Raw genomic sequence first — 25,878 nt, 5'->3', positions numbered from 1 at the left:
AAGGAAACACGCAGGTAACAATAAAGTAGGTATTAGCTGTTAACTGCGAACACGTTGCCATAAGCACAGTCGCGGAGGGGGGAAGAAATCGGGTGGCCAACAGCACTGCAGGGTGGCCAACGTATAAACTCGCCAATACGGTATTATTGAAGCTGTTTACAGAGAAGGCAAGGGTTGATGTGTGTGTGTCGAAGGAAAATACAAGCCCTGTATTTCTGTTCAGTGCATGTTAATTGCTTGTGCATCTTAAGCTCTCTTAGCTGTTTTCTTTGTGGATACCGACGCATTTTACTCGTTCTTCCTTTCCCGTTTCCTCTGGTGCCTCCACGGCGCACCGTCCGGCAGCATGCTCATAATGCCCGGCGGCAGGGTGAAGGTAATCGACTTCGACACGACCAAGGTCTGCCACGGCCATTGTGAGTGACCACGTTCGACGCATTAAACGCACCTTCGAATGCTAATCGGATTTTGATTCATTTATCTTCATTATTCGCGCAGCGAGAGATGTGAAGGAAAGCGATAGACTTAAACGGCAAACGATAGGAAGATCGCCGTGTAGATTGCCGACCAGAAGGGGTTAGATGACGCTCTAGCCTGCATTAGGCAGCGAAGTTGAGAACATTGTGTCATGCGTGGGAGAGATAAACAGTGGCCTGTTAGAGTTGAGAAATGAGTGCCAAGGGAAGGGAAGCACAGTCGAGGGCGACGGAGATTTAGATGGCGCGATAAGAAAAGTTGCAGGCCCATAGAGCGGTTTTCGGTTGACTCGGAACATTAACTGAACATCCATCGGAAAGTCATTTGTTCTGTGTACTGATCTTTAAAAAATAAGTGGACGGTGATGCACTTCGTTTTTTTTATGGAGGTGACAGGCGTAGCTAATCATAAGATCCAAAAGGACTGTCGCCACACTAAATTTGTTCTTGGAGTATTGGTCTTTGGTGAATGACATGCTCGCAAGTCACAATGACGAAGGCTTTTGCGACAGCTACCCAGCATTCCCTGAATAAAATAAATGGAAGTTATCGCCGACGCCATCGTTACTGTTCATAAACGCACTTCGTGTTCGTCTTAGTTGTAGACACGTGGTCTTTAATTTTACCGTAATAACTAACTAGTTGCTACAGTTCTATACTCCCGACACACGGTCGAATGAAAGTTCTTTGAAGTAAACGACTTTCTTTTGCTCTGAAGGATTCCTCATGAAAACGGGTTTCGCCGCTTCGAGACGTTACGGCGCAGACATATTTATGTTTTCATTAAGTAACGCAGCAAAGCGCATGACACTGCTTCTTTGAGCGAAACTGACAAAAAAATATTGCTTGTCAAATTGTGTCGCTGCTGACTATCAGTTTTCTGTAAGCACTAAATTTGTGAATAATTGTGTTTTGTCAAGTTTTACTGTCGGAGAGGGTCCTCGCACAAAACAAACGCTGCGAGGTTTCGGGAATGGTATTTTAGCAGTGCACGCAGACGCGGCAGGGGTTGCTCCTCTTTCGGATCACCTTTACTTACGACGGTACTGCCTGCGATAACGGACACATCATTACATATGTAGCTCAGCCTTACGGCAGTGTCGTTGTTAGGTTAAAGTGAATACGCTTAAGCTCCAATTATCTATTGCAGCTCCTAGTGCCTTACGCCTTGTGGCTAATGTTGAAAACAATTTGACAACCTTTAGTGATACACTTGAGCCTAGCCTCTATGGATGTTGCATGACGTAAGTTTTGGTACGCGGCCTGCAGGTTCGATGACAGCCGGGATCAATGTACGCCTCTTGTTCCGAAACTGATATTCTGAAATTTCGTCGGCACTTTTATCAATCTTTATGTGCTCCCCATAAGTGAAATGTACGCGTCCCACCATCGCTATAGTGGTTCCCTAAGGATGAGAACTATAGCTTTATGCACATTCGGTGTCTGAAGTACCAGCTCCTAGGATTGGCATAAGCCTGTGCAGTTTTTGCCGGGCATCGAATCTGCGACCACGTGTTCGGCAGCGGAACACTGCGGCCAAAAGCGGCTCGGGAGAATTGTGAGAACACTTGACAGCGTACATGCCAGCGCGTAAAAACGCGCTCCGCGCGCTTCTCCCGCTGAACTGCAGTTTCCAAGCGCGTCCTGAGGCACTACTTCAAGAGGACGGCGTTCGAATTCAACGACAGCGAGTCGGCCGGGACCATACCTTACATGGCGCCGGAGATACTCAAGAGGCGACCGTACGGTACGATCGCGACCATGAAGTCCTTCACTCGGTGGACGGTTCACTGTAAATACACCGCCATTCACTTCTAAGGATGCGAATGATTTGTTTTACAGTGTTGGTAGCTCTCTAAGCGTTGGAAAGAGTGAGATGGTAAAACGTGGTTAGGGCAAAACACGTTAGGTGAGGGAGTGAAGTTCGTTGTCTGTTCGTTGTGTTTCTTCTGAATGCAGGGAGGTAGGGGGGAGAGGTTACGAAAACTCTCAACGTCAGCGGTCTCACGTAGTTTCTGCATGCGCCTTTGCTTGGCCTGGAGGGTAGTCAAAGTGACCAATCGACCTCCCCCCCCCCCGCCCCCCAACGTCGCCTCGAATAATTCACTATGTCCGCCACCATTCAAGCGGGACAACTAGAACAACTTTTTGTAATCAGTCGTGTTTGAAGAAAGCTCGCGACTTCTTCGTTTCGGTGACAACAGAATCGTATACGTGATCAGAACGGCACGTCGCCGGATCGGTAATCTTTCCTACGCACTGGTGGTGTACGTCTATAGTGAGCTAGGCGTGATCATCATGTGCTCGCCTTCAGAAAGCGGTGGTGCAAGTGTGTACGACAGGAAACAGCGGGACATTCTGCCATGCGAGTTCAACCATGCGTACGTGTTTTGTCTTCCGCCAAATCGATCACGCTGACAGCCTATATTTGCCGGCCTCGTTCTTCGCGTGAGGTCTTCGCGTGAGCGCACGTTCGTTCGTCGTCATAAAACGATAAATCAGTATGTAATACCTGTATGTAGTCGACTCTTAGGTATCTCTAAAACATAGACATGTCGACATATTCATTGGTTTTATTGTGAAGTTATATAGCACTCGAATTGTTGCAAAAAAAAAAACAAATCTTACCTATAGTTTCCACGTTTAACGTCACTGACGCAGCTTCTCGCAGTGCTAGTACCCGAACAAGGCAGCCACGCTAACGTCAGTGCACCACGTTGTTACGCACATTTTGCTTTTTTGTTTTTTCACGGTGACCGTTTTCCACCGGATTATCGGTGCTTTCGGGTTGTAGCTCGGTGTTATAGACACGCCTGTCGTGCTGTTATGCATGTCGTCACGTTTCTCGTTTTATGCAACTTCTCGACATGCTAGTACGGCGAGACGGCGTCCACGATGACGTCACTGCAAACTGTCCATACACGCAAGCAAGCCGTGGTATAGCGAAACGGGAGGACCGCGGCGCGTGCGCAGAATATATGTGCACCTCCGCGAAAGCATATCACGAGGCGATATATAGACCTTTTCATCGGGCGAGGAGGACGGAGCGCGCGGAGAGCCTTTCCCCCTCTCTGGCTTGGGCGATCCGGCGCGGCGCTGCTTGGAAGTATTGTTGTCGCGCGCTGCGGAACGATTTCGAGATGTTTTAGATGGTACATTGTGAAATTTACGCCATGTCCGTTCATATAAGGTCGTCGGGGAAGCCTTTCGGTGCATCGGTAACTACAGTAGGCGGACATATCTCTTGGGGGAGCAAAAATGTGACGCGCCTTATCAGCCGCGGCGTACGCACATTATCATTCGCGGTGTGTTTATGTGTAGTGAATTATTTTGCTTATATCGGTTTTAATTCAACAAAGAAAACCGGTGTCTCTGTATTAGCAGCATGAAATGGTAAATCTGCTCACTATCTGATCGCTTGGCGTAGGGAGTAAAACATAAAGCATAAGAGCGCACGCTCGTGCACGGCCAACCTAAGGCAACCACGAAACATCTAAGCGGCAGGCGCTGTCAAATATTTGTGATGCACCAGAATCGTTCTCGCGCATTTCAAGTCTAGTAGGCTTCAAATTACCATATGTCTACGCTAGCCTTCCTGCATGAGGCCGATGGCGTTGCTCAACACAGAGACCACTGCGGTTCGTGAACCAGCACGATACATATGTGAGCTGTGCGCTTCGGCATTGCCTTTTTGGCTTGTATACAGCCATAATATATGAGAGGGATCGCATAAAAAGAATGCGATGCCTATTTTTAGGACAAAATTTCCGTAATACGTGTGAGTGCGTCGTAGAGAACGGAACGAACACAACCGAAAAAAGAATTCGGTTATCAGCCTCTTTTTCGAAAAAGCAAGAGAAAACGGGCTAACGCCGCAATACGACCTCGCATAGTCACGCCGCACAACATTTATAATTATATAACCTCTGAAGCCCTATGCTTGGACCATGCGGTTTATAGATCAAAGATATCTGTAATCCAGCACCTACCACTGCTTAGGACGCTCGCGCAGTTCGTAAACAGTCCCTTTGCTGAACAAGCTTAATTCAGACTGTAAGGTATGCTGCCATTACTTGCCAAAAATATTTTATGGACGGGCGGAAACCTCATCCATCGAACCAAGTAGTCACGCAATGCAACCTGCAGCGAACTTTTTGAACGCTTTTACCCACGGTACCCACGGTTGTAGAACGGTACCCACGCTGTTACGATCGTCGCGTATGTTTCATGGCTCCTAAACCGCAGCTTAGAAATAGAAGATAATACTGCAATAAGGTCACATTAGTGATTTGAACATTCAGAAATACACAATTAATCTCCGAGGCTGATTGTAGGCTCAAATATGCACACACACATCGCGCTGCGTGTTCCGTCCACCTCAACGCCAACAGAAATTCCGGCCATGACGCCTTAAACCACTTCAGCACGTCTCAAAGAAACGTTTACCACGTAGACGACGCACGTAATACTAAACAGGCCGAACGACCGCGAAAACAAATGCCAGCACCTACCGCCGAGCGTATACCTGCCATGCAAAAGACCGCTTTCACCCAAGCCAGTACGGCGCTGCTCATAGGCGGCGCCACTGCGTTCACAATATGGCGGCGCCTACGAAAAAACGGTCTATATAGTGTCCGCGGCGTCTGAAAACGTCGAAGTGCGCATGTTCTGCGTGACCATAGGCATGTTCGATCCGTAATACTCACCACCGTATTCGAGAACATTCCTCCGCGCAACGAATACCATTTCCAATCAATGACGATTCCTATCGGCATTCCCTTTGGAACGAGGCAGCGACAAATATGATCACCTAAAGACTTGCTTGAGCTAATAACGTTTTACGTCTATTGCAGTCTAGGATTTCACGTTCTCTCCTTTTCTTCACTAAAACCTCTATATATCGTAGAGTCACGTGTGCCTGTAACGACCCTGGTTCAATCGATCTCTAACCCTGCATTTCTTGCACCCACCAATATCGGACATGTTTTCCGCTTATCTCGCGACCGCCGACCATGCAGTTAACGCTCCATCCGCGTTGAATCCGAGCGCTTCGGGAAGGCTATACAGTAAAAGCTCGTTAATTCGAACCGCAAGGGGAAGCCGCTTCAGTTCAAATTAACGAAAGTTCGAACTAACGAAAGTCAAGGAGAGCAACAGTACACTGCGATTTGGAAGCAGTAGGGCATGTCAGAAATTTGGCGTGTCGGAAAGTGATGGCGTGTGCCGCGGGCACACGCCATCTTCAAGTCGAAGCTCTGGGTCCGACTGTGCCACACCACCGATGTCCACCGAAACCAACGTTAGCCGAGGCTTAACACCATCACAATGAATCGCGACGGCCGATACATCCTAAGCTGAAAACAGAAGTGCACAACCGATGAAGACTGCCGAGACAAAGACGCTGAACATGTGAAGGTGGCGAAGGCCCTGATTCGTTGGTTCTTGATTGCAAGCGCAGCTGCGACGTACTTGATTCGCTGTGTTTTGGCGCTTGCCGTGCCATCTCCGCACAACAGTAGCAGCTGTACAAGATTTGCAAAGCCTCCGAGATTCGCAACGGGCAAGATGTTTCGGAGGTTACGTAGAACGGAGTGGCGGCAGCCGCCGCTGCCTTCTGGCTGACCCCACGTCGGTTAGATTTTTTTTCCGATTTTTCCTTCTCTCGCCGTTCTCTCCGTTTCGGAGGCAATACAGCCTTGTGTGTAGGCAGTAGGCACGTTTCTCGGGCCGTGTGCCAGGCGAGCGTAGTTCGAATTGTCCGTGAGGGAACCTTCTCGCATTCGAATTAACGGACTTTCTTATACATAGACTTCTGTGGAGCGTGGCCGGACCAAATCGTACAGTTCGAATTATCCATAAAATCGAATTATTGAAGTTCGAATTAACGAGCTTTCACTGTAAATGAAAGCGTCGCAGCGCCCTCTGGCCGGTGCAACTGGTCCTGCAGCGTTGACAAACGCCTGCCCTGAATCAAAAGGGATCAGGACCGCTTACTTACTTTACTTACTTACAATTACTTATTTATATTACTTACTTTACTCACTCTCACTCACTCACTTACTTTACTTACATTAATTAAGTAATTATTTATTAATTACATAATATACATAATAATATACAATATAAATAATAACATATAATTATAATGACATTTATTAATTGACTAGTTAATCAAGTAATTTAATTAAGTAGTGTAATTAATTACTTCATTATTTAGGTAATTAATATAGCTATAATTATGCATAACTATCGTAATTAATTACGTTAATGAATTATCTACTTGCATGTCTAATTAACTAATACTTAATCAATTACTCCTTACCTGACTGATTACCTACTTGCTTGCTTACTTGCTTAATTCATTGCTTACTTACCTGCCTAATTAATTAATTATTTAATTACTTACTTGCTTAGCTAATTAATTACTTCATTACTTACTCACTTAATCACATACTTACCTGCTTAATTAATTACTGAATTACTTAATTATTTGCATAGCTCATTAATTACGCCAATACTTAATTAATTACTTAACTACTTACTTGCTTAACTACCTTACTGAATTACTTGCTTGCTTACTTACTTACTTACACGTTTAATTACTTAATTACTTACTTCCATAATGAATTACTTGATTCCTGACATACATAATTAATTACTTACTTACTTACTTAACTAATTACTTACCTACTTACTTAATACTTAATCACTTATTTATGCAATTACTTAATTATTACTTAATTACTTACTTAATTACTTACTGACCTAGTTAATCACTTACTTAATTACCTACCTACTTATGTATTAGTCACTCACTTAATTAACTACATATGTACTTAATTAATCAATCACTTAATTGCCTAATGATATATCCAACTATTTACTTAATTAGCTAATCACCTAAGCACTTAATAACCATGTTACTTAATTACTGTATTAATTGCCTTGTTAATCACTGAATTAATTGTTTGTCTAATCATACAGGTAGCTAACTACCTACATAATTAATTACCGGGTTACTTAATTACCTAGTAGCCTAATTACCTACCCAAATAATTAATAACCTAATTACTCGCTAAATAATTAAGAGCTGACATGACTAATACATTAACTAATCACTTAATAAATAACTCAGTTAAGCAATTACTTAATCAATTACTTAGTTAACTGCCTATCTAATTAATTCCTTACCTAATTAAGTAATTACTTAGTTAGCTACTTAATTACTTACTGAATCACTTGATTAATTACTTACTTAATTCCTTACCTAATTATTTACTTAGTTACTTATAGATTAGTTAAGTCATGACACGAGTAATTAATTAGGTACTTACGTAAGTTAATTAAGTGACCGAGTAATTAAGTAATTATTCACTCACTTAATTACTTCAAGGCGTTCACGCGCGATCCATATCGCGCCGGCCAACCTGCGGATGCGCGCGCTGCAGGCCGCTCGGTCGACTGGTGGTCGTCGGGCATCGTCATGTACAAGCTGATGACGGGCAAGGTGCCGTTCCGGGGCAAGACGAAGCAGATGCTGCGCGAGCGCATCATCACGGCGCCGCTCAAGTGGCCCCGCGCCACGGACGCGCACGGCCACTCGGCCACCACGCCGGCCAAGGACATGACGTACCGCCTGCTGCGCAAGAACCCCGCCGAGCGGCTCGGGTCGCGCATCTACTCCGACCTCAAGACGCACTCCTTCTTCGACGGCTTCAACTGGAAGCAGCTGTACACCAAGAAAGATCTCATCGACATACCCGCCATCAAGGTATACACGAGGAGGTTGCGTTAATGGCGAGTGGCATTCAAACCGTGAACAGTAAAACCTCGTTGATACGTTCCCGCTTAATAAGTAATCCCGGTTTAAACGTATCGTCGCGACGAATCTCCTACGCTGTCGCTATTGAACTGTACCGCATAAGCCGTAGTCACCGCAGGCCAAACGGTTAGTGCGAAGTATCTGATTTTTCGGCGCGTACAAGCCCGCAATCGGGTAAGTGTCGTGCGGCCAGACCGTAGATATTGAAATTGCGCCGCACAGACTTTTCGCGGACAGCAGTGTCTACCGATAGTGACGTCAAACCACGGTGATCATCACGTGTCGTGGAAGGGAGCGATGGCCCTTCCGTCTCCTACGCGGCGCGTGCGTTTATACCGTCACGGGCACCGTTTATAGATAAGCTTTATAGATAAGCTTAGACAAGTTTAAGCTTTATAAACGGTGGTCACGAGGGCGTTCGCAGAGAAGTGGGGCCTCATGGAGACACTGACGGAGACACAATGATGTGCGGCTATACATAGACTTACCGGGCGAGAAAAGACGACGACGACGACGGTATCCTCAAACTCAGAAAAGGTTCCGAATGCGCCAATGAATTTTGTCGGACACTTCGAAAATTGATATCTTGAAGCTCGTGCAGTCCGGAGAACTCGTTTGAAGTGGATACGCCTTGCGAACTCGGTAGCTAGAATTTGTGGATCGAAATATGAGTCGTAAATAAATTAATTTAAAGCGTAATTAGTGTGATTGCGATAATTATTCAATTAAGCATTTCGATTTCTCGTAGAAGTAATGGTCGCCTCATCGAGTAATTTAGATCGAGGGTTAGAACTGCGCAATCTGCCACAGGCAAACTTAAATAAAAGAATTGGCGCAGCTAGAAAAGCACAAATATGAGATACTGGCGGATTAATTGTATCCGATAGGATATTTGTTGCTTGTATTTAGGACACATCGTCAGTTCGTTAATTTCTCATCATACCTCGTCTGTAGGGACCGCTGAAAGTCCACAACAGGTGGCCCGCAAATTTCTCTACTCCGGCCTGCAAACACATCTCGCTCCTATCGATTTTCTTCTATTATAAGACGTGAATAAGAATTAAAGCGTAAGAATTATATCAGTTTCTCACCATGGGCGACTGCCGGGAAATGTGCGTCAGGATGGATGGATGGAATTAAGGTAGGAGCGTCCCCTTTGGAACGGGTCGGTGGGTTGCACCACCAAGCTCCTGCTACTATACTGCCTAATGTCCTACCTAGGTTAAACAATAAAAAAGAAGAAAGCGCTATGAACTCCCACCAGCAAATTTTCTGATCACCTATTGCGAACTGTGCTTCTGTACGCCTGCGTTTTTTTTTTTTGTCGTTTTCCTACGTCCGCCAATCCTCCGATCGCCTCTTACTTCTTGAGGCAGCTTCTTGAGACGCAGCGCCCTCTCGCAGCAAGTGCAGGAAGAGGACAAGAAGAAGGCCAGCGACAGCGCCGACGAAGACGACGAGCGGCGCCACCAGCAGATCGACGACATGACAGACATCTTGCCAGAGATGCAGAAGCCGCTGCTGTGCTACGCGTCCAAGAGCTTCCGGAAGTTGATGCTCGCGGTGCGTTTATATAAGACCCTTTCGCTGTTCAGAAACGCATGCGCCCTGGACGGCTTCCGGTTTCGCCCGCTGTATGACGTCGATTTAGTACTGGAAATCGCTGTTCTGGAAATCGTACTGGAAATCGCTGGAAATCGTTGTTCTGGAAATCGCTGTTCACTTTTCACACATACAAATACAAAACCTACTTTTTTTTTCGTTCATGGCTTTGGGAGATCCGACGGTAGGTTGGGGAAAACTTTGGGCACACTCCCTTCCACAAGACTTCCACTTACCCCTACAGATTTCGACTTTTCGCCCGTTGACAACGCGGGTGCACGTCTTCAGGGTGTCCTTCAAGATGTCATCGGCGTGAAAATGCACATGGCGCACTCGCAATTTGTCTGGCAGCATTTTGTCCAGACGGGGAATGGCGTGATCCCACGCAGCGCGCGGAGAGCCGGATCACGCGAAGCCCCGGATAATACACTCTGATCTTAGCCAAAAGGCCGAGAAGCGATCACGCGAAGCCCAAGAGAAGTGTCTCGATGATTGGACACACAGATTCATTCCATGCCTTACTATGACTATGCCAATGACAATTTTTGCCGCCAACTACTGCACACGAATTCACTTTACGGCTCCATATTTTAAAGCACGAATGGAGCGCAGTGCGTTAGCGAAAACCCAGTTACTCTTCCGGCAGCTGCTAGCAAAGTACCAAAGCTGAAGCGGTAATGACTTCGCACCGGTACGCCTTCTCTGAGGCAACGCGCGGCGCGCCGCCGAAAGCGCCATCTCGTTTCTGTAGAGCAAACTGCTCCTCGAAAAGGGTTAATATTCGTTGGTGTTACGCAGTTACACGTGCGCGCGATCTTGGAGTCCATGATAGCGGCGGTGATACTGTTATTTTTTTTTCATGCGAACCAGGTTCTGACGACAGGCCTTCGGGACGCCATCTGAATGCTTATTTTTCTGTCCATCGCAGCTGAAAGAAAAGCACGGCAAAGTCAACGCGGACATGATGGACACTAGCGGTAACGAGAGTTCCGAGCTGCGCTACGACCGGCCGAAACGCAAACAGAGCATACCCGAGCGTAAGTTAACACTACCTTTTCTTTTTCATTATTTTTGCCAATTTGCGAAGCGGTACAGGCCAGTTCCACCTGCCCAGACTTCAAGCCGTCGTACGGATCATTAACGTGCACTGTCTCTCTTTGTTGGTGCAACATCCTTTTCAAGCAATCAATAAAAAAGGCGAACTTTGTTGCATGATAAGGAAAAGTTCATGCAAAAATATGCAAATATGCAAAGATATCCTCAAATTTTGGACAGGTATGTATTTATAGCACATTATAATGTTCCAAATACTGCCGCGAAGTTCCATTTTTGAACTTCCCTCTGCCTTGAGCAGGGGGAACTCTCACGAGGGCAAGCCCTGTCGAGGGAGTCCTCACCCTTATCTGCCCTCATCCTGACGTCGTGAGGTGAGGACCGGCTTCGGAAAAATGGGTGACGGAGGGCGGACTTTTCGAGGTGAGGGAGCTTGACGGTGGCGACGTGAGGCTAAACGCTAAACGAGGAAGACTCAATTCATGTTGCTGACGAGAAAAGTCACTCGGATCGTATGCATGATGTGTTTGTAAGGTCTGAGGTTTTGTAGCACACTGGCAGGAAGCCTGTCGAGCTCAGGTGTACGTCGAAGCCCATTTGTAACCGCCGCCGTTTGGTATGACGTCACACTGCGTTCCTCGTCGTTGCGCTCGCTTCGCCAGCTGCGTCGCATGCCTGATAACATGTCGGAGGATTGAAATGGAGAGCTCGCGTGCGCCGCAACCACAGTTGAGGAGGCGGTATGGACGGCGACAATTCTGATAAGCAGGAGGAGGCCTGGAATTGACACTGGAACGAGATGAAGAGGAAACGAATCGCCCAGGAAACAGACGAACAGCGCGCCGAACGACTGGCTAAACGCCGCAACATAGCTAGACAACCAGACTAACCTGGACTTGCAATCAAGAATAACCAAGGCTAACCATACTATGCCTTAGCTTTCGCTACGTATATACTGGCATAGCCGAGCTAAGCCACTGTTTGTTTTATTTATTTGCTCGTACTGTTGGCCTGTCGGCCGTTACAGCGTGGGTCAAAGCAGCACTTCAACAATTAGTACAATACGTGGTATGACAACAATGCATATAGCACAAAAATAAAACATGCAATATTTCGGCAATTAGTACAGTACAGCGCAACGCCCAAAGCGGCCTTAACGTTCTGCGCATGCGCAGTCTGGCCCTGCTGCTTCCTTGCGTGTGTCGGGGAGCCACTTACGCTGTGTGCTACAACTCTCTCACAATTCATTACACTCGCAGCCTCTGACAACCGAGACGCCCTCGAGAAAGTCGACCTGCTTCTGTTCAGGAAAAAGAAATTCTACAAATTCTGGGGCTACGGCTTCTCGTTGCGACGGAGCAAGGGCGAAGACGATTCCTTCTACATATACGTGGACGTACGCGATTTTCTTTTTTTTTTCTGGATATAGGACCGCGCGTGTCCAGTACCGTCGTCTTAAGTGCACTGAGATGAAACAAAACAAAATTGAGCTCTAGCTGACTTTAGTATATCCTTCTGAGATCCCTCGTACTTTTACTGCACATCGTTTTCATTCGTTCCCCAAATTAAGTTAGGAAGAAGTTACGTAAAATATTTACCCTGCATATCAAGTCAGATGCATGCGTAACTACGTGGAAGTAGTCTAATCTATGGCCATCAGTTTTCGTTGTGTCAAGTATGACGAAGTTGAACCACGAAATACATTTCGAGTGTTTACAAATGACAGAAGATCTTCATCTTGTTTAGACAAAGAACAGCGGTGTTTACAATAACAAACGCAAAGAGGCGGTTACTTCGTCCACGAGCATGGAATATACGCAAAACGCAGAAATGCTTTTCCGAGATACCCACTGGGCCAATTTTAATTAAATTTGTTGCTTTGGAGATATAACGTTAAATTATAGTAAGTGTAGCGAGCAAAATTTTCTTTTAGGGTCCAGATCTTTTTTAGAAATATTTCCGAAATCGGTAAGTTTATAAAAAAAATATCAACACGAAGTTTACAAATTCGTAATTCTGCACCAAAAACAGCTGTAAGTTGCGTTTGTTAGAAAATCTAAAGCGGACAAATTTGATATAATTATTTCCACTCCACGCGAATTCGTTACAATGTTACAAAGTACTACTCGCATATATTTCAGAGCTATGCTTATACTATATCAATTTTGTCTGCTTTAGATGTACGGTAACGTGCAGTTTACAGCATTGTGATATTTGCCATTGATTAGTTAGATTTTCGCAATTTTCCACTATTTCCACTTTAAAAAGCTGACGACCTAAATAAATATGTTTCCTACAGTAGCTAGATTTTGCCTTTTCTTGCTGCAAACGTAATCAAACTTGGTGCAACGGCCACAGAGATAGGAGATCCCCGAGCTAAAGCTTCCTGTTAAGTGGGGTCTTCAGGTTCGCAACGTACTAGTTCGCCATAATAACCAACCTGAAAAATCGATTAGGTCCCTGTGGTGTCTTCGAGTCTCCGGAGGTACACCTAAGCTTCCGTGCAAAGCTTTCTTTCTACCGTGGCCGCCAGACGGTGACCGCGGACAGTCCGGCGGACAAGTCCACCGTTCTTCCGCTGGACGTGGTGCTGTACGTGAACGGAAAGTCCGTGATGAACGAGTCCCTGTCCAAGACGCGAAAGCTCATCGCGCGCACGGGCGACACCATGGTGCTCTCGGTGATGTCATGCAGCTCCTACCGGCTTCTCACCACGCGGAGAGACATGTTCAGCATCATGCGCTCCGTGCCCAAGGAACAGGTACGCCACCTGTCCGTGGGAGAGTGCATTTCGAAAGTGCCGCCCTCTATACAGAGTTTCCTACAAAGTGTACCATGCAGCGAGAACTCTGGCCCGCGTGCCTACGGAAGCTGCAGTATGTAGGGCGCTTCAGCAAAGGGGGGCATTGTACTGGGCTGCCATCTTATAACGATTCGGTAAAGCGAAACCGCGTTCACTTTCCCTTGCGTGACTGGCCAGAATCGCGCTTTCGTCGGCGAAAAACACAATCCTGACCAATCGCGCGATTGCGAGAGAACTCGCCGAACCACTTATGATCGCCGTCCCTGGACATCGTCAATTTCCGCTATATTGTGGAATTCTGTAGTGGCGGCGTCTTGAGTCAATCAGAGACGCCGTATAGCAGCCTCCTGGATCAGTATGAAGTGACAATTAATGTAGCGAACTCAACAATACGCCACATAGTTTTACAATGTCCGAAATAGCACTTCAGCACGAGTGTGACGGGCAGTACATGAATTCGCCTAAATTTCTAAAAAAAAAAAAAGTGTGTAACACACTGAGAAGAAACGGCAAGTCCATTTAGGGTGGCAAATAACACTTCGAAATCCTTGTCCTCCTTTCTTCAGTGAAAGTAGACACAATGGAAGAAGCCATCATTCTGGTCCCGCGTTTTGCTTGGAAACCACTTGAGCGCAAGCAGGCTAGGACAATATGATCGAAGGCGTGGGCAAACACGGTGCACGAACTTCAACTGCCTTATTTTATGGAAATTCAAACACTTCTATTCAATTTTACGTATCAGTTAAAACAGAAACGGTTATATACAGAAGGGGGTTCCAAAGCAAAAGAAAACTGCAGACATGGCCGCTTACATTATTACACATGATATAAACCATGTGTATATCATGTGTAATTCATGTGTACCATGTGTTCATTCCCTATAAGCCACCCATCGGGGTGGCGTAGAAAGCTATGGCGTTGTGATGCTGAGCCCGAGGTTGGGAGGCTCTATAACCGGTCGCGCAAGTTATCATGCAAAAGAAAAAATGAATAAAATAAATAAAACTTTGTTATATGCTCATGTTGAAATGTTTGTGACACGAAGCTTTAGTACAGCGGTTAATCAAATCTTTTACAACTAACGGCAATGCGCACAACTTTGTTTACTTCCATCCCGTGCATCAAGCGATCTCCAACCGAGTGTTTATGTTCTGCCACCATAATGTTCACAACTTTATCGCCGTGCTTTTTTTATTTTAACGTTTATGTGCACTGGACCGTTCACAAGCTATAGGCCAAAACGCAAACTTCAGTTGCAGGCGGATGCACAGTGAGTACGGCACGTATCAAGCAATATTTGGGAACGGTGTGCCTCTTGTGTCAGAGTGGGATGTACCCGTTCTCGACGATTGGCCAAGAACGGGAACGTCCCCAGTTGCACAATACCTGTTGTCCTGGTTTTTTTTTTTTTTCTCATGCCTCATGAACCGATTAATCGAGATTAAATCATTATTCCAAAAATTGGAAAGTTAGAACTGCCCCCACAAGGCACTACTCGCAGTAAGATCGCCTACAGCGCTTGTCGAATGGGTGTAGCAGTGCTGTAGTTGACCTGCAAAGGGGACGCCGAGCCCCTCCTTAAAAAACTGGAGGGGGGCCCGGCTTCCTCCCCCCACCATGACTTTGAGCACTGCGGTGCATAAATCCTAGATAGCGCCATATCCTTAAGTGCTCGGCGTTATAGGCCAGATACGTACGGAAAACTGCGTGGAACTCGGCAAGAATACTTGCTTTAAAATTACAAGAAATCGTAGATACATTCCCCATTCCATTAACCAATCCGTCTGCTTTATAGATATCCGTGCGCTGACATGCAATGTTAAGATATTGGACGATTGGCCAAGAAATGTAAGGGTGCATATTGTGTGGTTAAATCCAAGAATCCGGTGAACATAATGCCCCACACTGTGAAATCATTTGCACCCTTAAAAGTGAAAAGGAGTGTAAATGTGTCTATAACTCACACCCTAAGGGTATAAGTTATGGACATATTTACATCATTTTTTTTTTCACTTTTAAGGGTGTAACTTATTTTACAGAGCACTCCATTAAGAGATCGTTGTGCCTTACATATAGCGGTGACCAGAAAATATATGTTCAGGTTTTATTGGCAAGTTAATATAAAAATCACTATAGATATTCTATGCACACTCGGTCAGCATACAAGGCTTGTATAAGCCACCTTGCCAACAGGTTTGCATAACCTTCATCTATATTTATAAATGCAGTTGAGGGATTATTTACGGACCAATCAGCAGTACCGCTAAGCCCGGGAAAGTAAGCAAAGAAAACTTCGGTTTAATAACGACATGTGTGTTTAGTTTTAGGTGGAAAAACCACGCGTGGTTCAAGTTAGTCCGGAGCAATCCACTACAGCGTCTCTCATAGCGTCGTGACGTCAATAAACCCCCATCAACCAATTCAAACCATTCCCTCCTATGAGGAAGGGCAAAATGGTTTGACCTACTAGGGGCCCTATAAAGCAAAACTATTCCAATGTTCTTATTCCAATCTCCTGACGTCAAACTTGCGTAACCACCGACGCAAGCATCGGGCGGTCACCCGCAGCGTTGTCTGAACAGACCAATCACACGCTCTCTTCGTTCATAGCAGGTCACTTTTGTTTGCTTAAAAAAACGAATAACATTGCCTACACTGAGCGGCGCTTGCCTTACCTAATTGGCTGACAAGAGGTGAGGAGCACGCTCAACTGGTGAGGGATTCGATGGGGCCGAGCCACTGCACTTAAAATCGATAACCGGATGAAGAGGGTGGTGCAAGCACCCGCCATGGTTGCTCAGTGGCTATGGTGTTGGGCTGCTGAGCACGAGGTCGCGGGATCGAATCCCGGCCACGGCGGCCGCATTTCGATGGGGGCGAAATGCGAAAACACCCGTGTACTTAGATTTAGGTGCACGTTAAAGAACCCCAGGTGGTTTTGGCACGTAAAACCCCATAATTTAAAAAAAAGGTGGTGCTGGCGTCTGCGATTGGTCCGCTTTCCCTTACTTAGCTTGCAGCGGCTGGTCGAAAATCGCGGCGGCACGCAACGGAAGCTTACGAATGCCGCTAAAACGGATCCTCATCAATGAGTCGGCAAAACGCGGTCGTAAACTTTTCGAAAGTGCTCGAAAACGTCATACTGCCACGCAAAGAGTTATATTATACGCAAATAGTTGCGCAGGTGCGGGTAGCCGCAAGGCCTGAGCGATCGGCGGCAGCCATCTTTTATTCCTTTCGTAACGGGGCAGTCTGCAGCTATTGAAAAAAATTCAGTTTTGGTCATCATATTGGTGCATCTTTAACGCGTAGACGTGACTGACGCGGCGAGTTTTTGCGGTTTTGTAACGTCGAGTGACAGGCAGGTGAAGTGGCTGCAGCCCGAAAACTTTTGACCAATAGCCGAGGGCTAATGGCGAAAAGACGTCGAATCAGAAATAAGATTTTTTTTTATTTTGTTCGGTCAAATCATGCATAATCAGTGCACACGTCATATCCGATGGGGAGTTATCACTTTTTTCGTGACGTCGTGTGACAGACAGGTGAAGTGGGGGTGGTTAAAAAAAAAAGTTTTTGGCCAATCGCGGAGGGCTCATTGCAGAAATGGAATAGAAAAGCTTGGAACAGTTTTACGTTATAGCGTCCTATAGTACTGTGACGTTTTTAGCAGGAGCGCTATAGGACACATCCACTTCCTTTTTTTTTTTTTTTTTTCTCTCGACATACCAGGCCTCTGCCTACGACAGGCTGTATTCCGGGAAGTTCATATACGAACCTTAACATCTCCGTTGAGCCTCCATTTTAGTTCGTAGGCTGCCGAAATTACGAGTAGTTTAACGGGTGCACACGTGACCTGTAAGGTTCAGACACTGCGTCATTCGGCGTGCAGGTGTCCTTACGCAGCGTGGGCTTCTCGTGTGGCGGCTCGGCGCCCTACGGCTTAGGCCTCATCGACGCCATGGTCTACGACGATAGAACCAAGCAGTTCACTCGCTGCTTCGTGATCACGGTCGGTAGTCCCGTCGAAACCCGTGGCGCGATTATGGGTCGCCATTCTGTAAACGCTCTGTCGTGTGGCTAAGTCTGCCATCTTGCCTGCTGCGATTGGTTCAGAGCGCGGCTACGTACTCGCCGATTGGCTCAAACGAGAAAACGTGGCGTGATTCTACAGTATCCAACGAACGTGAAGTACTCTCGGGCGATCTCTTTCGGCAGATGGTTTCACTTTCGCGATATTTCGCGAGAATCGGCGCTGTACAGATGCCCGCAAGAGTAGGGCAAACGCGAGAAAGAAGCTTTCGTAGGCTGAGCCTCGCGAAATCTCGCGACAAACTATCGCCGAAAGTGATCGCCCAGAATGTAGGCCCAGAACAACGAATTTTTTTTTTTTCGGCTAGACGCATCGCCGGCGTAAAATTTAGCGTAAACTTAAGCTTAAACCTATGCGTATAGATTGAATGTCGCATCGAAGGGACGTGCACAGTCGAAAGACGGTACCTGCGTATGCGCACCGTGCCTTTAGAAACTTCCAGGCATCAGAATAGCGATGCGAGAGCCTTTGGTAAATTATTGCACTGTGCTACAGCACAATCCTGTTAGGCCTTGTTTTGACTACAGTACAAGCAGCATAGCTAAAGAAAGCGGGAACGAGACATGCATGGACGGAAAAAAAAAAGGATCACCAGAAGTGCTTAAACATTGAGAGTACACAAAATCATCTGTGCAACCAGTGTGCCTTTCTCTGTAACAGGTCAGTGCGAAAGAACCTATGTAGAATAAGGCATTCCGCATGAAACCAAAAGTATCAGCACCGGTTAACCTTGCGTTAATATCGCGGTGTGGTCAAAAGTTGACTTTCTTTACGAATGCGTATAGCTTAGCTTATATAGCTTATCCCTTAACGTTACACCTATCATTCTTCTTTCCGACGCAACGAGCTATGGAAAGAAAAATGATAGGTGTAACGTTAAGGAATAAGAAAAGAGCAGATTGGGTGAGGGAACAAACGCGAGTTAATGACATCTTAGTTGAAATCAAGAAAAAGAAACGGGCATGGGCGGGGCATGTAATGAGGAGGGAAGATAGCCAATGGTCATTAAGGGTTACGGACCGGATCCCAAGGGAAGGGAAGCGTAGCAGGGGGCGGCAGAAAGTTAGGTGGGCGGATGAGATTAAGAAGTTTGCAGGGACGGCATGGCCACAATTAGTACATGACCGGGGTTGTTGGAGAAGTATGGGAGAGGCCTTTGCCCTGCAGTGGGCGTAACCAGGCTGATGATGATGATGATGATGATAGCATGACGATGTGAAACGGAGTCGAGGATGGTAGAAAATTGGGTGGCTTGATGAAATGAGAAAATTTGCAAGTGCAAGTTGAAATGAACTAGGGCACCACGGGAGTAATTGGAGATCGCCGGGAGAAGCCTCCGCCCTGGCAGTGGGCGGAGGCTTCACCTGAGTGGATCGCATCACCTGAGTGGTTCGTTGATGTCACGCTTTCGTGACCTTTTTTCTTTTCATGCTGTTGGCCGGTTGTCGTGGTTGCACAAGTTATGCACGCATACCTTCATAATGAACCTGTTGCGATCAAGTAAGCGCTCCCGTCTTTTCCGTTTCTGTCCCGCTCGCTTCTGTTTCTTCAGATGTACGAGACCGAGCGATGTTTCGCGCAGCGCGCCGACGTGAACGTGTCGGGCAAGGGCTCCGTGTACCCCGGCGACGTGGTCACCGCGGTGGACAGCACGGCGCTCGAGACGCTGACGATCGAGCAGGTCATGCAGTTGCTGGGCATGGGCAAGGCCGAGGTCAGCCTGTCCGTGGTGCCCCTGTCGCCCATGCGCTCCGGCCGCTTCGTGATCAGCAAGCTGCAGGAGCAGACCCTCACCGACGGCAGCGTGCCCACCCGCTCGACGCGCGCGTCCGAGACCAACCTCTGACGGCGCGCCGCAGCTCGAGAAGTCGTTCGTCGGCGTGCTCGCGCCGAGTTCCTATGCGCATGCGCGATGCGTCATGCATGCGCTGCGCATGCGCGATGCGACGCGACAGGCGCTACTCGAGCTTGGCGCGCCAGCGCGACGCGCGTTCTACGAACGCATTCCTGTCGACGTATTGCGAACAAGCCGGTCGCTTGCAGTTACCCAGCGACAACCTCGATAGACGAATTGTATATATGTAACGCCGATTGGGAACTATTTTCGTTTTGTCTCCTATATGCATACGATTTTCGTGCCAGAATAAGATAACCGACATTTGTTGGGAATGCACGGCTCTCATAATAAATGGTGGCGTCGGTGCTGTGCGTGTGTTTTGGAAGCCGCGGCGAGGAATACCGTTTCGGACAAAGGTGACATCTCCTACGTAACTGCTATGCAGAATTGGCAAATGTTGCTAAAAGACAGTTGAAGTGAGATATTCCCTGTCAGTACGGTAAATACTATGTGCTTAGCGCATGCATTTGATAAATGTATTAACAAAAACCTAATTGTAACCTGGAGCAACGGAGGCGATTCTGGAAGATCTAGCAAACACGCCCAAAAAAAAAGGACTCCTTCGTCAGCGGATCCAGGCTACGGATCCAGGCATTGTCAGCGGATCAGGCTACGTGTCAGCAGGAAGTCCAAATCGTCAGTAAGGCACGATTCATTCACCTCAGGAACTCCCGGATAGACTGTCAAACCTCATAACGAAACACGATATAATACTTACAAAGAAATGTAAGGGAAACTCCCTTTGAAATACCGAGAAATTTATATTGCAGTACAATAATAACGGATATAACTAATTCTGGCTTCCCTCCCCCTTCAATTTCGTTATAACGATGTTTTTACTGTACACTCGAAAGAAGAAATCATTCTACTCTCAAGATGAGACCGTCGGTATCAGGCTGTGCCTACATGTGTAGTAAACATCACAGTGCGCCTTGATGCTTACTATACCCCCTCTGCTCAGAGCAGGGCATCGCACCCAGCACGCTGTAGCAGGAACGCTGGCGTGCTTTACAGTGCGTGTGCGCACACCGCATTTGCCGAGCAGTAGAAAGCAGCACTGGCGCCTTCGCTGGGGCGACTGAACGTAGTCTGAGGGTGCTTGCGCTTCGCTTTATCGTTTTTTGAAGCCAAATGGGCACTCCGTGTCTTCGTGGGCCCTCTAAACACTGTGAGCTGCACATGTTCCGTCAAGGAGGTAGCTATTAGGTAGCTATTAGGTAGCTATTCCGTCACGTAGCTAGCTAGTATACGTCTACCTTCCAGCTTGATCTAGCTAAGGCCACAGCTAGTAGCAGTCTATTGTAAGCCCTACTCTAGACCTAGACTTCCACAAGCCAGCTGGTAGTTCAGCTAATGCTCTCTCCACCTAGAACTAGTAGCCACCTTGGAAAGCACTGCTGTAGCTGCGGTTTAGACATTCAATGTCCAGGCTTGTTTCAGCTTCACAGATGCTATAGTTAGCTCTACGTACCATGTTTACGATCCTGGAATGTTGAATTCTTATTTTACATGTCACTACAATAGCGCAAGTAAGGTAACAACTGCAGTAAAATTTCCACCTTGACTGTCGTCGGTGTCTTTCTTGTGCAAAGTTAATTCCCAACCAGGTGAGCTGTTGTCAAGCCCTTCATTTCATGTCACTGTAGTATGACACAAATATGAAATTGATAATAACTTAAGATGTATCAAATACAGTGCAACAAATTTACCTTTCGTCAATATACTTAGCACCAGTACCGAAATAGCTATCCCAACGTTCACAAAGAAATGTATTTGTGCTCTATGTAATCTTCTCCCACTCGCTGTAAACTTCTACTTGTAAACTGCAAGACAACAGCTTTCGCCAAAGCTAGGGCGAGTATATGCATTTCTAGCGATCACATGGTGTCAGCACTAACCAATTTTAATGTGTACCAAAGTTGGTAATGAAACGTTATTGGAGGTTTTCAAACAAAGTATGACATCTAACAATACACATGTACAGGAGAACAAGCGACCTTACATTATGCCACTTAATTTTTTAGAATTTCAGATACAGTGTAAACAACTGTACCTAGCAGTTCAGCCTAAGCACGTATTGAGTGAACATAATGCATTGGAGTCCACTCATTTTGTTCAGCCATTCTCTATTTCCCTTCTTCCACAGGCCATGAGTAGGTTCAATGTTCCACCGCATGTGCATCTTATGTGCCAGCAAACTTATATTGGCATGAAAATGCATGGATCCATATGCAAAACCCACATATACCATTTCCAAGACCGAATACAGCCAATAAATACCCCTATCACCTCAGTTAAACTGCACTTTAAATGGCTGCATATGGTACTAATGGCAGCAGAACTGAGTGGCAGTGTATGGCGAGTGCATATTAAGCAAGATTAAACGGCATGCAGAAAGGCTGTTTTTTGTCACTCCACAGAGACAACCTTTCATAATTGCTCACAGATGCTTAAGGGAGCAGTAAAAAAATGCAGCCTATTCCATATATTATACAAATGTGATTTGGTATGGTTTCTATGAATACAACTAATACAGTGGGTTCTTAGTAAGTGAAACTTCATTACAGAGAATTTAGAAATCTTAATTATCAGTACACCAAAAATTAAAAGTTGTCTTCTTAAAATGGTCATCCAAAATATTTATAAAGTGGTTACAGGGACCAATTAGCTTTTTTTTTAGAGCATCACTAAATGTACTAGATTTTATTTTAAAATAAAGCGAAAAGTGCAGAGAAAACAGGCCAGGACTTGGCCATAATCTGAAGCTTTAACGGCAGCAAAGAGGCATTCACAATGCTCTCTTGAATATATCTCTCCAGAAACCATTGTTCTAAAAGACTTATTTCGCCTAAATCAGCGCCCCAAAAACTATACCACTGTCACAATGAGCGTGCACGCGCGCGCGCACACACACACACACACACACACACACACACACACACACACACACACACACACACGCACACAAACACACACACACACACACACAAAATTTATTTGTAGTGCTTTCAAAAGTTACCATTTGCAATTGCAACTGAAATGTGGCTGGCCTGCCACAAAGAGATTCTGCTAACCGGAAAGGCTCAATTTTCACCTTGAAATGCTTTGTTGCAATCTTCTATGGACAACTGAGACTCCCATGACTCCCATGAGATCACAGCTATGGAACTTCCTTCTACATGCTACCTCAGGGAAAGATGCAGCTGCTTACACAGGGATTGGTGGACTTAATGATTTCTAGTATTCTGCATGAGTTAAAACAAGGCATCAACAGTGTAAAACAAACTGTGCGTAAAAATTACTGCTCTCTTTTAAAATCAATTAAGGCACCTAGGAGAAATTGACATAGTGGAGTACTGACACTAAAACTTCATGCCTCACTTTCATGCTTTCTTAGGTAGTTGTCAACCCCACAATTATGACACGGAACCTCAATTCCTTGAGGAGCACAAATAATTATTACATCACATTTTATGCAGCTAGTTTAAAAATATACTCCAAGTGCAGCACTATTTTATTCGTGAAGCATGAACTATGAACATCGCCGAAACCGTAGTTGGAACTCATGTGGTGTCACAAACAATTCAATCGCGAGATAGCTGGCTCAATATAGTAGTAGTTGACATGAATATAATGACCTTGTCGCTAAATGTCATCATATTGACCCTTCCGATTGCAAGAGGAAGGGTCAATTTTGAATACAAGAGGACTCTCTTCCCTGTTGTCCTATCGAGACTGCCTCATCGAGTATTGGTGACAAGAATAGACACACCTAAAGCCACACTGCACTTTGTGCATATTTTGAGTTGTAACTGTAATGCATTCATTAATAATAATTCTGTATTATTAAACAAGTAATTGAGGTTTCATAGCATAATTACGTACTGAGTTGACAGCTATCCATTCTTTGTATAAAAATGAAACAAAAAATTTCTGGTATACTAAAAAAAAAAAACCAAGCACTCTTGTCAGCACAATCAATCACAAACGACCTCATCATCATTGTTTGATGTCAAATTCACATTGGATATTGTAAATTTCAAAAGGGAAAAGCCATTTTCCTTAGTGACAAACAGCACGACATAAAACTCACTTTCCCAATCTTGACAGCATTTAGACACTGCTGTTTGGCAAGCTAGAGTTTAAACTTATATTTATAAATAAATAAAAGCTAGAGGTTCCCGACCAATAAATGCATGCATAGCTCACTTTGACATATTCCTGAAAACACAGAATTCTACATAGATTACAAAATGCATCACATTTACCTTTGAGGCACAAATGATGCTTAAGCAGCAGCGTTGTCAGCCAGTTTGCCAATGTTTTGACATAGTGTGACAGCATATTAGCTCACATTGGGTAATTCCTAGCCACCTCTGAAATTGAGAAAATATTGATCAGTTGATGTAGGTAACACATATGACTAATTAAATTAGGAAAGCAAAATATAGCACATTGGCTATCAACAACCTTAAGCTGCACTGGCTTATGTAAAGGAAAGAGTTTAAATGTGATAGCTGACTACTCAACAAACAAAAAGGACCTTGTTCTAGCCTTGTTCCTTGTCTCAAATTTGTTGTCATTGCTTTCTACAGCCAAACTAACCACAGATTACTTGAAGCTCACATTCTGTGACAGCTATGCACCGCTTCATCCAAGGTATTCCTCTTGCAGTGAGAAAGGTAGAATATCATATGAAAAGTCGTACCTTGCACAGAATTTAAAATGCAACCTCCAAGTGAAGACAGGTGTTCCGAAAGAAGAAAAAAGACTTGTATGCTTGCAACAACAGAAATGGAAAAATATGCAGACTATATTGACTACACGCTACTCTGTGACAAGAGTGCAAGTGACACAGCTGTCTTTACAGTCACATGGTATAGCAGAGCACAGAAACCCAGTGCAACCAAATAAACGCCAACTGACGGTTAAGGTATCTTACATAAAATTTTAAAAAAAGAAATTATACTCATTCAACCAAAACAAGACATGCAGAAGTAACTTAATGTTCCCCATGACTTGCAGATATGCTTTTTTTAGAATTCACACTAGAACACAGAAATTGTAAGTTTCATTTAGCATGTTTCATTTACACATTTAGTGTAAAAGTGATAATCTTTTGCATTCAAAATAGTATGCAGCACCCGTCAGATTTTCGAACCGCTTTAAATGTTGTTTTCATTAAATGCTGCACATATATGTTTATGAGCTGCTGATGATCTTGTTTTACTCCCTTAATTGTGGCTTCCCTTGAAACAGCGTAATTATCGTAATTATCTTCTGCTCTTTACCATCACTGTGCAAAACAGACCTCAGCTGCAGGCGGCCATTATCTTCGGTGATCGCGCACTTGTTTGCTGCCTGCCGTTGGTGTTATTTGCATTGCCTTCATGTCTAATATAGGAGTGCACACACTTCCATACGCTAAATCTGCGGCCATTAGCAGTTCTTTCCCGTTTTGGAAGGTCAAGAACCGGTGTTGAGTCGACTTTCATGCGATATTTTTTGTTGTTGTTGTTTCGCTTATTTTTCGCCTGTAGTCGCGTCTGCAAGTATAATTTACGCGACCATGTTTAATTAGAGTACATAGTGATGAATGTAGTAGCCAGAAAGCCAGAAAGATATTCAAATTGCAAAGAGGCAAAAGGAAAGAAATGCTGCTAACTAACCTAGAAGTGCTGCAATGTGAAACAGACTCCGTCAACAACTGCATGAACGCAACAATCGGAAGCGTTAAGTGCCGTTCATATCGTGCAAATGATTTCCAGCAAAGCAGGAACCCTTCAATCATATAACAAAATCACTTACCGAATCTCAATAAAGAGGTGTTGTTGCTGTCGTTCTTGCAAAAACAATTCGAAGTTCTCCACTCGAAGTCTCGGTATCACTCCAAGCAAGTGAAAGCACGAACGAATGGCCGCCTAATGTTTCAAAATCCCCTCAAAAGAGCGCGAAGTTGAAGCGCAGAAGGAGAGTGTAGAGAATGGTTGAGGGGCCGAACTGTGCTTAACCTCTGCGGCGCCTCGTGTGGAAAAATTGTGCGAGGGCGCTACGAGCGAACTAAATTGAGGCGGAGACGCGCTTCGCGGCAGATTCAACGTAATTTCGCTGCGGGCGCTGAGACCCATTGCGCGC

At 45.4% G+C, this 25,878-nt stretch overlaps 1 protein-coding gene and 1 long non-coding RNA gene across 8 annotated transcripts in view; one reads left to right on the top strand and one right to left on the bottom strand.

The window, feature by feature from the left end:
* Window positions 1-20,050, top strand: part of LOC135921816 (microtubule-associated serine/threonine-protein kinase 2-like) — a 33,392-nt gene extending 13,342 nt beyond the window's left edge. For 3 of the 7 annotated variants that reach the window (XM_065456155.2, XM_065456153.2, XM_065456159.2), the window contains 9 exons: window positions 346-416; window positions 2,107-2,223; window positions 7,925-8,247; window positions 9,703-9,861; window positions 10,829-10,937; window positions 12,213-12,349; window positions 13,487-13,714; window positions 17,646-17,765; window positions 19,429-19,841. In XM_065456155.2, the coding sequence (XP_065312227.1) occupies window positions 346-416; window positions 2,107-2,223; window positions 7,925-8,247; window positions 9,703-9,861; window positions 10,829-10,937; window positions 12,213-12,349; window positions 13,487-13,714; window positions 17,646-17,765; window positions 19,429-19,692 (1,528 nt within the window). In that variant the 3' untranslated portion in view covers window positions 19,693-19,841. Of the gene's footprint in view, window positions 1-345; window positions 417-2,106; window positions 2,224-7,924; window positions 8,248-9,702; window positions 9,862-10,828; window positions 10,938-12,212; window positions 12,350-13,486; window positions 13,715-17,645; window positions 17,766-19,428 lie in introns of all 7 variants that reach the window. The other 4 variants (XM_065456157.2, XM_065456160.1, XM_065456156.1 and 1 more) reach the window with 4 other exon arrangements.
* The window catches only part of LOC135921817 (uncharacterized), a 45,322-nt gene extending 19,660 nt beyond the window's left edge, over window positions 1-25,662 (bottom strand). Inside the window, exons 1-2 of the long non-coding RNA XR_010570635.2 lie at window positions 25,552-25,662; window positions 24,012-24,119 (exon numbers count right to left, since the gene is read on the bottom strand). This is a non-coding gene — a long non-coding RNA (uncharacterized lncRNA). The remainder of the gene's footprint in view (window positions 1-24,011; window positions 24,120-25,551) is intronic.
* Between the last annotated feature and the right edge of the window lie 216 nt (window positions 25,663-25,878).

Source organism: Dermacentor albipictus, chromosome 9 (genome assembly GCF_038994185.2).
Source record: "Dermacentor albipictus isolate Rhodes 1998 colony chromosome 9, USDA_Dalb.pri_finalv2, whole genome shotgun sequence".
NCBI lineage: Eukaryota > Metazoa > Arthropoda > Arachnida > Ixodida > Ixodidae > Dermacentor > Dermacentor albipictus.
The sequence above is the reverse complement of the archived record's forward strand: the minus strand, read 5'-3'. Positions and strand labels throughout refer to the sequence as shown.